Consider the following 13,948-nt stretch of genomic DNA (forward strand, 5'->3'; position numbering starts at 1 on the left):
CACAGTTATTTGAGTCACATAAACATCTGGGAATTCTCAAAAATCACTGTGTTTTCAGTTTGTCCATTTATTTGTGCATTAAAAACATTTATTACGTGACACTTACGACATCGCTCATTCAAATTAGACCAAATGCAAAATAAACGTCACGGTCACTCGTCCCACTCGTCGTCATCGTCGTCGTCATCGCCAACTTCTTCACTTTCATCTGAAAACATATTTATAATTATTAACTAAAAGCTTTAAAACAATTACATTTATAATTAAACTGGAAGATTAGATATGATTCACATAAGCGACTTTTTTTTTTTTTTAATGGTAGCCAATGATATTTTTAATTTATTCTCATAATTTAAAGATGCCCTATGCAACTCTTGTGTGCAGTCTATGACCTGCTTGTCTCCATGACGATGTTATTGCTTTACCTGGAATGTTCCACAGTATAGAATTTAACTATTTATCTCCAAGGACCCAAGCTTTTTTTTTTTTTTTTGTAGCGTTCGGCTCCAGTCAAATGAAGCTCATCGAGGCTAAAGCAGCGGCTAATTTGGAGCAGAGTTTCGACCGCGAGTATCATAGCAACCAAAGAGCCAATCAGGAGTGAGGATGTTGAAGGTCACGCCCCTTCCCACCCACACCAATGGTTTATCAGGGAGCAGGCGATTAGCAACGCTGTCAATCAAACCTGTTGCGCTAACAGCTAACGCTAACAGGAGCGACCTCGGGGAAAGAAGGACCTGATTTGTCTGTTATTAATGTTCATATCTTGATTTACAGACACAATAGTGAAATAAAAACCCCAGGATCATGTAGAGGGTTAATACGAACATTTAAGACCAAAATGAGTCTGAAGCAGCAGAGACAGAGAGAGGAGACAGAAAACAAAAAATAAACTCTCAAAATAAAACAAAAATAAATAAATAAAAATAACAAAAAAGTAAAAGAAAAAAACCCACTAAAAAAGCGACAAAAAAATCAAAATAAAAAAATCTAAAATTAACACAAAATGTCTTTAAAAAAATAAAAATAAAATAAACAACTCAAAATAACAAAAAAAAGTAAAAAAAATTAACTAAAAAAAAAACAAACCAAAAAAACTCAAAATAACTAAAAATAAATAAATAAATAAAAATGGAAAAAAATAAACTCAAAATAAAAACCCCAGGATCATGTAGAGGGTTAATACGAACATTTAAGACCAGAATGAGTCTGAAGCAGCAGAGACAGAGAGAGGGGACAAAAAACAAAAAATAAACTCTCAAAATAAAAAAAAAAAAAAATAACCCAAAATATTTAAAAAAAAATAAAAAAATAAATAAAAATAACAAAAAAGTAAAAGAAAAACAACTAAAAAAGCAACAAAAAAATCAAAATAAAAAAATCTAAAATGAACACAAAATGTCTTTAAAAAAATAAAAAATAAAATAAAAAACTCAAAATAGCAAAAAAAAAGTTAAAAAAATAAACTAAAAAAAACAAACCAAAAAAACTCAAAATAACTAAAAATAAATAAATAAATAAAAATGGAAAAAAATAAACTCAAAATAAAAACCCCAGGATCATGTAGAGGGTTAATACGAACATTTAAGACCAGAATGAGTCTGAAGCAGCAGAGACAGAGAGAGGAGACAGTTTTTACACAGAAGAGCTGGAAGTGCGACCATGATCACTTCCTGTTTTGATCGCAGCAGCTAGCAAATTAGCTATGTCCACTTATAAACAGTCTGTGGTCCAGATTGTACACTGTTTTTCGATTCAGTCACAGTTTTGACTCATTTTAGTTGAACACTTCTGAAAGCTCCAGGTCGTATAAAACTCACCTGAAGAGTGGATGACTTTGCTTCTCTTCTGCATGGCCATCATCAGAGCTCCCACAATGCCCTCCCCGGACTCCGTTGGGGTGGGCGGGGCTTGGTCCACACAGTCTGTCACCTGTAAAACATAAAGGTAACAATCAAAAACACATTCAAAAACAAGTCAAATGTTACGTTCAACCCGGGTTTAATGGGGCTGGAAAAGTCCTGTTTCTGTTTGTGTTTTTACATGTGGTCAGGTGTGGTTTTAGGTGTGGTCAGGTGTGGTTTTAGGTGTGGTCAGGTGTGGTTTTAGGTGTGGTCAGGTGTGGTTTTAGGTGTGGTCAGGTGTGGTTTTAGGTGTGGTCAGGTGTGTTTTTTTGGTGAGGTTTAGGTGTGGTTTTAGGTGTGGTCAGGTGTGGTTTTAGGTGAGGTTTAGGTGTGGTCAGGTGTGGTTTTAGGTGTGGTCAGGTGTGGTTTTAGGTGTGGTTTTAGGTGTGGTCAGGTGTGGTTTTAGGTGTGGTTTTAGGTGTGGTTTTAGGTGAGGTTTAGGTGTGGTCAGGTGTGGTTTTAGGTGTGGTCAGGTGTGGTTTTAGGTGAGGTTTTAGGTGTGGTCAGGTGTGGTTTTAGGTGTGGTCAGGTGTGGTTTTAGGTGTGGTTTTAGGTGTGGTCAGGTGTGGTTTTAGGTGTGGTTTTAGGTGTGGTCAGGTGTGGTTTTAGGTGTGGTTTTAGGTGTGGTCAGGTGTGGTGGTTTTAGGCGTGGTTTTAGGTGTGGTCAGGTGTGGTTTTAGGTGTGGTTTTAGGTGAGGTATAGGTGTGGTTTTAGGTGTGGTTTTAGGTGTGGTCAGGTGTGGTTTTAGGTGTGGTTTTAGGTGTGGTCAGGTGTGGTGGTTTTAGGCGTGGTTTTAGGTGTGGTCAGGTGTGGTTTTAGGTGTGGTTTTAGGTGAGGTATAGGTGTGGTTTTAGGTGTGGTCAGGTGTGGTTTTAGGTGTGGTCAGGTGTGGTTTTAGGTGTGGTCAGGTGAGGTTTAGGTGTGGTTTTAGGTGTGGTCAGGTGTGGTTTTAGGTGTGGTCAGGTGTGGTTTTAGGTGTGGTTGGATAAATGACCACTGCTGTACTGCCGTGTCAGATCACATCACCGCAGGTCGTACGTGTGACCCTCTGTCGTCCAGGTCTGATCCAAAGGAAATTCCACAAAACTTTTAGAGTGAAGACGTTTGGTCACTTCTTCAGTTCTGGTCAGATTCCTGCTGGACACGGCCTTATGTCTGTCTGAAGGAGGCGCTAACGACACTGAAGCTAACGACACTGAAGCTAACGACACTGAAGCTAACACACCTGTTTGTTTACAGCCTGTTATCGAGTTCGGTAAGTGTGAACTGTGCCTAAGTCATATTTAGTATAATCATTCAGGCCCTTAATGGACGCTCTCACTCCTGTTAGCATTCTGGCTATTAGCATACAGCACTGGCATTAGCTCTATTGTTTTCCTTGTTTAGATTTAGGTCTGAGGATGTTTGGAGTTATGAATAGGACATAAATAAAGTCTAAGGTTTATGTTTTTATGGACCAGGTAAAAGTGAAACACAGAATTATGTCACGGCGACTTTGGAACATGGAACATTTTGGAATTAGAAAAGCAAACACACTTTTAAATGTCAAAGTTTAGATTCAGTTGGTTTGGATTTGGTTATAGTCTCTGTAATAACAATGATAATAATAATAATAATAATAATAATAATAATAATCATTCAAAAACATCAGAATTGTCACTTACATTCCGGAGCTTCTTGCCCAGTCGGATCTGGTCCAGGAGCGCCCCTCTGCTGTCCCCGCCGGACGAGGCTGGAGGAGGTTTCGGGGCACCTCCGCAGGGCAGAGGGGGAGGGGCTGGTCCATCCGGGAAGCTGGGGGTCATAACAGGTGGAGGTGGAGGCGGTGGTGGAGGGGGCGGTGCTTCTCCTCCTCCTCTGTTGGGAGCGGGCGGGGCATGGGGAGCGGGCGGGACCGGAGAGCGTGGCTGGCTGGACGGGGGAGGCGGGGGAGGCATGGCGTGATGTGAGGGTCTGCCGGAGGGGGAGGAGTGCGACGGAGGAGGAGGAGGAGGAAGAGTACCACCGCGACCGGAGGAATGAGACGCCGGCGGAGGAGGGACGGCCCCGCGGGATTGTGAGGGGGGAGGCGGGGCCGGGGCACCTCGGGGCTGACCCGGGAGGGCGGGCAGGGGTCCGGAGCGGCCTCGATGAGGGGGCGGAGCCGGAGCACCGGAGCCGGGCACAGGAGGGAGGGGGCCCTGTCTGCCCGGGGGAGGAGGAGGAGGCCCGCTACCTGCAGAGGTCAAAGGTCAGAGGTCACAAGAACAGCAACGAGAACAGCAACAATGCAAATATATTCAATTTAGAATATTTTTAAGAGTTTAGAATGTTTAGAATCATTATTATTTTGTTGTAAAGTCACATGTCTCCTGCTCCCGTCTCTTCACATGAGACATTTTGTTCCAAGAGGCACAATTGTTGTTTCTCATTTTGTTTTTAATTTCAGGACAAATGTTGCTGTTTCAGGGTCTTAATAAACAGTTTTTGTAAATCATTATTCAATGTTTTATCAAAATGATTAAAACGTCCACATACGAGGACATTTGTTTTACATCACTTTTCTCAGAAACTACATAATGTAAAAAGATAATTCTTAGTTTTTACTTCATCAGGTCCAATCAGCCCAAACAACAAAGAGAAATGAATAAAGTGATGAAAGAGCTCGGGTCTGAGGAGGTGACAGGTTTGATATTTTCGTGTATCGTGTGATCAGGTGGTGACAGTCGACATAATGAAAACAGGACAAACCCCTAAAATCTCTACAACAATGTGACTGAAATACAGCCCCTGACCCCTGACCCTTAATCCTAAACTCTAACCCTATCCTAATCCTAACCCCTAACCCTAACCCAGGTATGCCCAAACTTTTCTTGGCCCTCAAGCTCCAGGTGAATCGGCCCATATCAGTTTAAACATTTCTAAAAATCTACTAATGTGTCCCATTGAGAATGTGAGTGTGGATAAAGGTCGAGTGTTTCAGTCCAACTTGTAAGAAACACACAGATTTGAAGTATTCACTGTACTGGCGACCCGTCTGTGGCCCTCAGTGGGCCCTCAGTCGGCCCTCACCTTTGTCTGTGTGTCTGTGGCCCTTAATGATAAAAGTTTGGACACTCCTGCTCTAACCTAATCCTAACTTTAATCCACAAACATCACAGTGTCTTTGTGTAAATAAAAGGATCATATCACTTGATTTTTGCTTATTTCTTTTCTCTTGCTGTTCTTGAACTGTGTGTTGCAACATTGAAATTTGTGGGAGGAATAAAGTTTTTCTCATCTTCTTACTTGTTCCTTTCATTTTCTGTCTTTTGCATTATTTCACAATTGTATTTTTATTTTTTTTTTAATGTTGTAACAGCTCAATAATAATAATAATAATAATAATAATAATAATAATAATAATAATAAATAAATAAATAAATAAATAAATAAATAAATAAATAAATAAATACATAAATAATAATACTCCCAGTGTCCCTGAGGATTGTGGGTACAGCAGATATTTCTTTCAGTGCATTTGAAAGTGTCAGGCTGGTGCTTGATTCTGTCTGACCTTTGTTGACCTCTCTCTTGACGGCCTCCAGCCCGCCCGACTGCTCGATGACGTCGTAGATGAGTTGGGACGTGTGCTCGTCCTTCATGTCCGCCTCCTTGATCCCGGCCTGGGACAGCAGCTTCAGCAGGTCCGGGTCCAGGTTGTTTGGGTCCCAGCCCACGTGAGTCACATGTCTGAAACAAACATGGAGGAAGCGTTTAGAGCACGAGAGGTCGTTTTCAACAACTGTCCACAGGGGTTAGGGGTCAGGGTTAGGGTTAGAGGTTAAGGGTTAGGGTTGGGGTTAGGGCTCAAATTTGTAGATAAAGTAACAGCTGCATCAGACGCAGTTTCCTGTTGAACATGTTTGGGTCAGTCTGTAATTTCATTTTACACAAATCAACACAACTTTATATCTTGTTTTTGAGGCCAAACTTTTCCTGAATTTGCCTTTGAAAATAACAGGATTCGAGCGTTTAGACCAGGGGCCTCAAACACATTTTCACCGAGGGCCACATGAGCAAAATGGCTGCCCTCAAAGGGCCAGATGTAAAATAGATGTAACTACTTTTTTAACTTGTTAATTAACCGTTTCTGTATTTATTACTTATTCATGTTTTAAATATTGCATATTAATTTTCATAGATGTAAAAACATGGCTGTGTAATGACATATCTCTTAATAAAATGACATTTTAACACTATCATACCTTTTCATTTACCATGTTGAGGGCCACATAAAATGATGTTGAGGGCCACATTTGGCCCCCAGGCCTTGAGTTTGACACATGTGGTTTAAAGGCAGAAGTGGGCGGGGCTGAATAAGCTCATTTCTAATCGATACATCGCCGATCCTCAAAATATCAATCATCAAAACTACAAATACAAAGTGTATTCTCACTTGAATCCACTGGGGGCGCCGATGTCGGCCTTGGACAGCTTGGCTCCCTTCTTGTTCTTGTTCTTCTTGTCCTTCTTGCTCTTGGACAGGGAGGAGATGGGGGAGGTGACGGGGGAGGGCAGGGACCGGTACCGTGACGACTGGATGTCCGGGTTCTGGATGTCCACCGTGGTCATGTGAAAACCACCCGGGCTCCCGGACGCTGCACAGACACGACGACGAGGGAAGACATTTTGTTTTGTTCAGTTTTATGTGTTAAAGGCCCAAATGACTCTATTTAAACGGCCCATATTACCTTAAAGGGCCCATATACCTCCATTCTCTGATCTGTTCTAACGTCGTTTCCTCGTCACACACAGACCTGGAGTTGTGTTTTGTTTCATTCTCACATGTTTAACACACAAACCTGCAGATTTAGGCTAATTTCTTCTCTCAAACTGAAAACACTCTGTTCCACCTTGTGATGTCATCATGTGGTAATACAGGAAGTGCTCCACTGTGTTTTTAAACTCCACACACCTTCATTTATAGAATCATTTGGATCATTTCAGTCCTGGAGTTGTCTCTTATCTCGACTGAACTAAAGGTAAAAGGAGCTGTTCACTTGGAAACTCCCACTTGATGACATCACAAGGTGGAACGCTGCATTTTGAGCTTTGTAGATGTAACAGACTAATAATAAAATGACTCAAACATGTGAATGAGTCAAAACACAACTCCAGGTCTGTTTCCGCTCAAAAAGAGTCCATTTTGTGTAATACTGGACCTATAATATGCTTTTTAAAAATATTAATTGTTAGATTTCCACAAATTAATCCTATTTTGTTTTTATTAAATCTTTTTCTTGCTGAACCACAAATAAAACTAAAACTCAAGCTAAAACGCCAGAGCTTCACACGGCGTCTTTACTTTGTCTTTAATTTGTTTTGTTTTTTAAATACTCCACTTACCACTTTCCCCGGGCACTGGAGGAAGAGCTCGGTCTGTTAAACACAATCACACACTTTAGATTTGTGACCACAGACTCATTCTTCAGGAGGGACGTGTCGTACTCACCTGCAGACTGACGGGGGCGCTGTTTCTTATCTGTAAAACAAGTTTGTCACATTTCACTTTTAAAAACTTATATTTAATGTGTCATGTTCATGGACTTCTCTTGGAAAATTATGAAAATATGTGAGATTTTCAGTCAAAATACAATATAAACAAACAAAACAAACACAAAGTAAAATAACAAAAATAATACAAATAAATAATAACCGTGTCTGTTGTTTCTTTGGTTGATTTTGTCCTCCACCGCGTGCAGAAAGGCGTCTGCTTCCTGTTGATCTGCGAAGTTGAGCCCGACCTGACAGTCCTGCAGGTGCCAAGTATGAAAAATAATCAGCATTTTGTCTCCGAAAATGTGATGAAAACGACAGTTTGTCTGTGACAGAGTGAAATACTCACGTCTGCGCTGAAGGTGTGAAAAAAAGGCTGAGGTGAAGAGTAAACGAGCTGACTGTAGAGCTCCTGCTCCCAAACCATCCTCCCCATCTGCACAAAACACACAACCACAGCACAGAGGAGTGACCAAGTACCACATTAAAACATCTACTTAAGTAAAAGTATTCAGCCTAAGTACTTGTTTAAAAATGTACTTAAAGACTAAAAAGTATTTCCTGAAGTGTAAATGTACTCATATTGATTTAAAATGACACATATTTTGTTCAACAGTAACAATATGAATCAGTGTCTTATATTTTATTATGAATTTTGTGTTTTTATTTTTGCTCAAAGTCGAAGCTTAAACTTGAAAACTTTCGTCAGGATGTTTCCACGAACATGGTAAAAATAACCCCTCAAATCATAAGAAAAGTACTTTTACTTTTCAGTCCTGTTCAAAAATATAGTGGAGTAGAAAGTACAGATACTGCTCTCAAATGTACTCAAGTAAAAGTAAAAAGTACACAGTATAAAATGGACTGAAGTAAAGTACAGATACGTCAAACTTCTACCTAAATACAGTATTTTACTTCTTGTACTTCATTCCCTTCCACCACAAATGCAAATACATTTATATATTTGTAGAATATGAGGCCGCTGTGTGAAAGTGAAAGTGGAGCCTGGCGTGCGCCTGTTTACTCCTCAGTCTGGTGAGAGTTTGATCAGAACAAACATCATAAAAACATCTAAAGTCTCATTTTATTCATGTTGGTTACAAAACATTTGTTAAATCTTAAGTTATTAAAGTTGCTGTGAGGAGCATGGAAGCCTGGGAAACCCCGTAGCACATTCTGCCCAGGGTTGTATTGTGCTAACGTAGCATGCTAATCGGCGCTAGCTTCATGCTAACCTCCGCTAGACTTTTACTATAAAAATCCTCTTTTAGAGATTAAAACGATCAGCTGTGGGCTGTTTAACTAAATCTTTAAAGAACCTTAAAGGTGCTGTGCACAAAACGTGTATTTGGTTATTACAAAGTTTTATAATTGTGCTTGTTTTGGTAGTAGCTCGTGTGCTGTTAGCCTGTTAGCCTGTGGTGCTAATGTGGTTCAGAGCTCTGTAAAAATTGTCTGTGAAAGTCGACTTATTATTTTGGGGCGGATTATTAGAACTAAAAGCTGTAGTGTATTTATAATGCACTTTAAAGCTGTTTTGTCTTTTTTTAATGGTGTGTTGACTGCAAAATGGAACTAGTAATTACCACATTTAAATGATTTAATTTGGTTTATTCATATGGTCATTTTGTAATTGTGTTTATTTTGAAATGGATGTAAACAGTAGCAAAAGAGCAAAAGAGTAGTATAGTGATCGACTTTATTCTGGCCTTGATTTTAGGTCAGGTTTATTTGTTTGGATCAGAATTAAGACCTGCCGACGTGCAGAGGAGAAAGGATCATTTTCAGGACTGGATGGTGAGCCCCAGCCCAAAGAGTCGAACAAACAGGTAACTTGTAATCCGACTGGTTACAAACACAGTGACATCGAAAGAACAATTAACAGACAGTAACGGACGTGTGAAGAGGACTTAAAACACTATTATACTCAGTTGTATTCTGTTTTGTTGGGTATAAGCGCACACTGTATTTTTGTTTTTGTCTCATTATTTTAATCATAATACAGATTATTTTTCACTTAAATGCAAAGTGTCCTCTGTTGTTACTCTCTGATCTGGCCTATTTTTTCACTTTTTCCCTTAACTCTTTGTTCATTATGGTTTAAATTAAAAAAAAAATATTTCTTTATTTTTACTTCTTTTAATTTTATAAACACACAGAAGACATCACATATTTGAAGTAAGATATATGGAATTATGTAGTAAAGAAAAAGAGTTAAAACTACATTTGATATTCAGTCCTCTGAGTCTCTGCCCTTTGCTTTGTTTTTATTGCTCTGAATCTTGACAAACATGAGTCCTTCCTGAGAGGAGGCTCGCATCTCCACAAACTTGACTTGTCTACATGGACGAGTGTTGTATGAATGTTTATGAAGTGTGTGTTTTTTTTTTTCTATTTAAAATATAATCAAGCAGATGACGAGCCAACTCCAGAAAGCTCTGCACTGTTACTTTAATTTGAGGGACAATCATAGACATCATGTTCTCCCCACCTCACAGTTTGGGGCTTTCAGAGGTCACTTAGAGGTCGCTTAAAGGTCACTTAGAGGTCGCTTAAAGGTCACTTACATCATGATCGATGTTCAGGTCGACTGGAGCAGCTTAGAAACATTTTGGCGTCAGATATTTGCTACATTTTATATTCAGATCCTCAATCTTTACTACATAATTCCATTTGTCTTACTTCATACTATATGTGATGTTTTCTCTGGGTTTATAATCTGTAACCCTGAATGAGAGAGGGGCGTGTCCACGTTTACCTGTCGTTTACCTGTGTCTGTGTTTACTTTGTCGTTTACCTGTGTCTGTGTTTACTTTGTCGTTTACCTGTGCCTGTGTTTACTTTGTCGTTTACCTGTGTCTGTGTTTACTTTGTCGTTTACCTGTGCCTGTGTTTACTTTGTCGTTTACCTGTGTCTGTGTTTACTTTGTCGTTTACCTGTGTCTGTGTTTACTTTGTCGTTTACCTGTGTCTGTGTTTACTTTGTCGTTTACCTGTGTCTGTGTTTACTTTGTCGTTTACCTGTGCCTGTGTTTACTTTGTCGTTTACCTGTGCCTGTGTTTACTTTGTCGTTTACCTGTGTCTGTGTTTACTTTGTCGTTTACCTGTGTCTGTGTTTACTTTGTCGTTTACCTGTGTCTGTGTTTACTTTGTCGTTTACCTGTGCCTGTGTTTACTTTGTCGTTTACCTGTGCGTGTGTTTACTTTGTCGTTTACCTGTGTCTGTGTTTACTTTGTCGTTTACCTGTGTCTGTGTTTACTTTGTCGTTTACCTGTGTCTGTGTTTACTTTGTCGTTTACCTGTGTCTGTGTTTACTTTGTCGTTTACCTGTGTCTGTGTTTACTTTGTCGTTTACCTGTGTCTGTGTTTACTTTGTCGTTTACCTGTGCGTGTGTTTACTTTGTCGTTTACCTGTGTCTGTGTTTACTTTGTCGTTTACCTGTGCCTGTGTTTACTTTGTCGTTTACCTGTGCGTGTGTTTACTTTGTCGTTTACCTGTGTCTGTGTTTACTTTGTCGTTTACCTGTGTCTGTGTTTACTTTGTCGTTTACCTGTGTCTGTGTTTACTTTGTCGTTTACCTGTGTCTGTGTTTACTTTGTCGTTTACCTGTGTCTGTGTTTACTTTGTCGTTTACCTGTGTCTGTGTTTACTTTGTCGTTTACCTGTGCGTGTGTTTACTTTGTCGTTTACCTGTGTCTGTGTTTACTTTGTCGTTTACCTTCAGATCGAACATTCGTATGAAGTATGAGCGCTGGGGGTTGTCCTTCACGAAGCAGACGGCTCCTGTGTGCTGCAGACTCCAGACGCCAGGACTGTGAGGTAGAGCCATGAAGAGCTGAGCCACCGCGCTCGCCATCGACTACAGGCACAGACACATGGACACACACACACACACACGGACACACGCACACACGGACACACGCACACACACAAAGGCACAGAAACACACACAGAACATTAGTTTATTCGTCTGGGTCAGTACAAATTTGTGAAGCCTCCTGCCCTGAATGTGAATGTGACTCAGACGGATGGGACTGTGCACACGGCCCCGGTGAAGAAATGGGCTGTATGTGTGTGTATAATATATGTGTGTGTGTATAATATATGTGTGTATATAATATATGTGTGTGTATATAATATATGTGTGTATATAATATATGTGTGTATATAATATATGTGTGTGTATATAATATGTGTGTGTGTATAATATATGTGTGTATATAATATATATATGTGTGTATATATGTGTGTGTGTATAATATATGTGTGTATATAATATATGTGTGTATATAATATATGTGTGTGTATATAATATGTGTGTGTGTATAATATATGTGTGTATATAATATATATGTGTGTGTATATATGTGTGTGTGTATAATATATGTGTGTATATATGTGTGTGTGTATAATATATGTGTGTATATAATATATGTGTGTGTATAATATATGTGTGTGTATATAATATATGTGTGTATATAATATATATGTGTGTGTATAATATATGTGTGTGTATATAATATATGTGTGTATATAATATATGTGTGTGTATATATGTGTGTGTATGTGTGTGTATATAATATATATGTGTGTGTATAATATATGTGTGTGTATATATGTGTGTATATGTGTGTGTATATAATATATATGTGTGTGTGTATAATATATGTGTGTATATAATATATATGTGTGTGTATATAATATGTGTGTGTGTAATGTATGTGTGTGTATATAATATATGTGTGTATATAATATATATGTGTGTGTATATAATATGTGTGTGTGTAATGTATGTGTGTGTATATAATATATGTGTGTATATAATATATATGTGTGTGTATATAATATGTGTGTGTGTAATGTATGTGTGTGTATATAATATGTGTGTATATATGTGTGTATATATAATATATGTGGCAAAGGCAGCGTTTACATGTGACAGACGAGTCTAAATGGGACAAACCTGCACTGAAATTATTCAAATCAGTTTTATTTCTGCAGCACAGAAAACAGAACAAAGAGCTTTACATAAACATAAACTGAAATATTAAAGATTAAATAAAATATACAAAAGAACTTTAACTAACGGCCCTCAGTGTATGTAGTGTGTAGTGTGTGGCGTGTAGTGTGTGGCGTGTTGTGTGTGGTGTGTAGTGTGTTGTGTGTAGTGTGTGGCGTGTGGCGTGTAGTGTGTGGCGTGTAGTGTGTGGCGTGTGGCGTGTAGTGTGTGGCGTGTAGTGTGTGGCGTGTTGTGTGTAGTGTGTAGTGTGTGGCGTGCAGTGTGTAGTGTGTAGTGTGTGGCGTGCAGTGTGTAGTGTGTAGTGTGTGGCGTGTTGTGTGTTGTGTGTAGTGTGTTGTGTGTAGTGTGTTGTGTGTGCGCAGCTGCCACTTCCGTATTTACTCACGTTAAACTTAAACTCTGAGGCTGATAGAGGATGTGCGTCTAAAAATACCATGTTCTTGTTCTTGTTTGATCAGAGCTGAAACGAGAGTCTGACCAGAGCCACATGTCCAGGGTCAGATGAACCTGCTTCACTGAGGCTGAAGCCTGAGAGTCGCAGCCACTGTTTCCTGTGGAGGACTCTGGCTTCATGAGCTCGTTTCAGAGACAGAAAAGCATCAGATCTGGACTCTACACACTGTTTATGTCTCAGTTTTACAGCTGAGCCTCATCTTTTCACATCAGCATCCACTTCAGAAAAGACTTGGCCTCACAAACCAGAAACTAAACCTTGATCTGTAAAAATAATCTTAAAATGTAAAAAAAAAACTGATCTAAACAATTCTCAACCAGGTTCTGCAAAAACAAGAATTCTCCAGGTCAGAAATATTTCAAAACCATTTTCTATCGTCTGAAAAAATCTACAGTTTAATTAAATAAAGTTATAAATGAGATCTGATGAACGTAGAATCTTAAAATCGACAATGTAAAGGGATTTAAAAATATAATATGAGAACAACCTTTGAAAACACCAGTAAAAATCAGTTCAAACATGAAAACACTTTGAGTAATTTTAGTTGTAAATGAAATATCTGAGTGAATTATGAGACTTACAGGACACCTTCTGCCCAACAGCTCCTCCAGTTTGTCGTTCTCCTGACCGCTCAGCAGGACGCTCCGAGCGCTCTCCCCTTTAGCTTTTGATCCGCGGCTCATTGTGGCTTATTTTAATACTTTTTTGGTTTTAGAAATATTGCGTGGAGCATTTAAAAACGTCCAGAGGCTCCACCGACGCCACACCAAACTGTGGCCCCGGTTAAAGGAAGTATCTGTTCTGTTTCGCACACACATCAGTTCAAACAGGAAATGGACAACCGCACTCTAACCCCCACGTTCCCTCTGTCGTTCAGATGAAGTGAGCGTGATACTTCCATTTTGAAACGCAGCAGGGCAACTTCACTCTGTGCGTTTGTAGATTTATATTTGCATAGAACTGTATAAACCTTAATGTTTTCAGTTTGTCCTTTTGTTTTTCACTGAACTTTACCATGAAATATATAAAAGATGAACCTGATCATTTCT

The 13,948-nt window shown here is 39.3% G+C and overlaps 1 protein-coding gene across 1 annotated transcript; it reads right to left on the reverse strand.

The window, feature by feature from the left end:
* Window positions 1-54: 54 nt before the first annotated feature.
* wasb (WASP actin nucleation promoting factor b) lies at window positions 55-13,698 on the reverse strand. The gene is made up of 11 exons (XM_033969214.2): window positions 13,481-13,698; window positions 11,144-11,284; window positions 7,772-7,858; window positions 7,583-7,679; window positions 7,379-7,408; window positions 7,273-7,305; window positions 6,323-6,524; window positions 5,441-5,616; window positions 3,570-4,120; window positions 1,821-1,932; window positions 55-208 (listed from the first exon to the last, which is right to left on the reverse strand). The coding sequence occupies exons 1-11, from the start codon at window positions 13,580-13,582 to the stop codon at window positions 153-155; spliced, it is 1,587 nt and encodes a 528-aa protein (XP_033825105.1). The 5' UTR covers window positions 13,583-13,698; the 3' UTR covers window positions 55-152.
* Between the last annotated feature and the right edge of the window lie 250 nt (window positions 13,699-13,948).

Source organism: Periophthalmus magnuspinnatus, chromosome 7 (genome assembly GCF_009829125.3).
Source record: "Periophthalmus magnuspinnatus isolate fPerMag1 chromosome 7, fPerMag1.2.pri, whole genome shotgun sequence".
Taxonomy (NCBI): Eukaryota; Metazoa; Chordata; class Actinopteri; order Gobiiformes; family Gobiidae; genus Periophthalmus; species Periophthalmus magnuspinnatus.

Excerpts from the sequence above, each read along its gene's own strand:
- wasb (XM_033969214.2), bottom strand. The coding sequence starts at position 13,582 with ATGAGCCGCGGATCAAAAGCTAAAGGGGAGAGCGCTCGGAGCGTCCTG. Across the intron at positions 7,680-7,771 it reads TTCACACCTTCAGCGCAGAC|GACTGTCAGGTCGGGCTCAA; the intron begins GTGAGTATTTCA and ends TGGCACCTGCAG. Across the intron at positions 7,306-7,378 it reads GCGCCCCCGTCAGTCTGCAG|ACCGAGCTCTTCCTCCAGTG; the intron begins GTGAGTACGACA and ends TGTGTTTAACAG.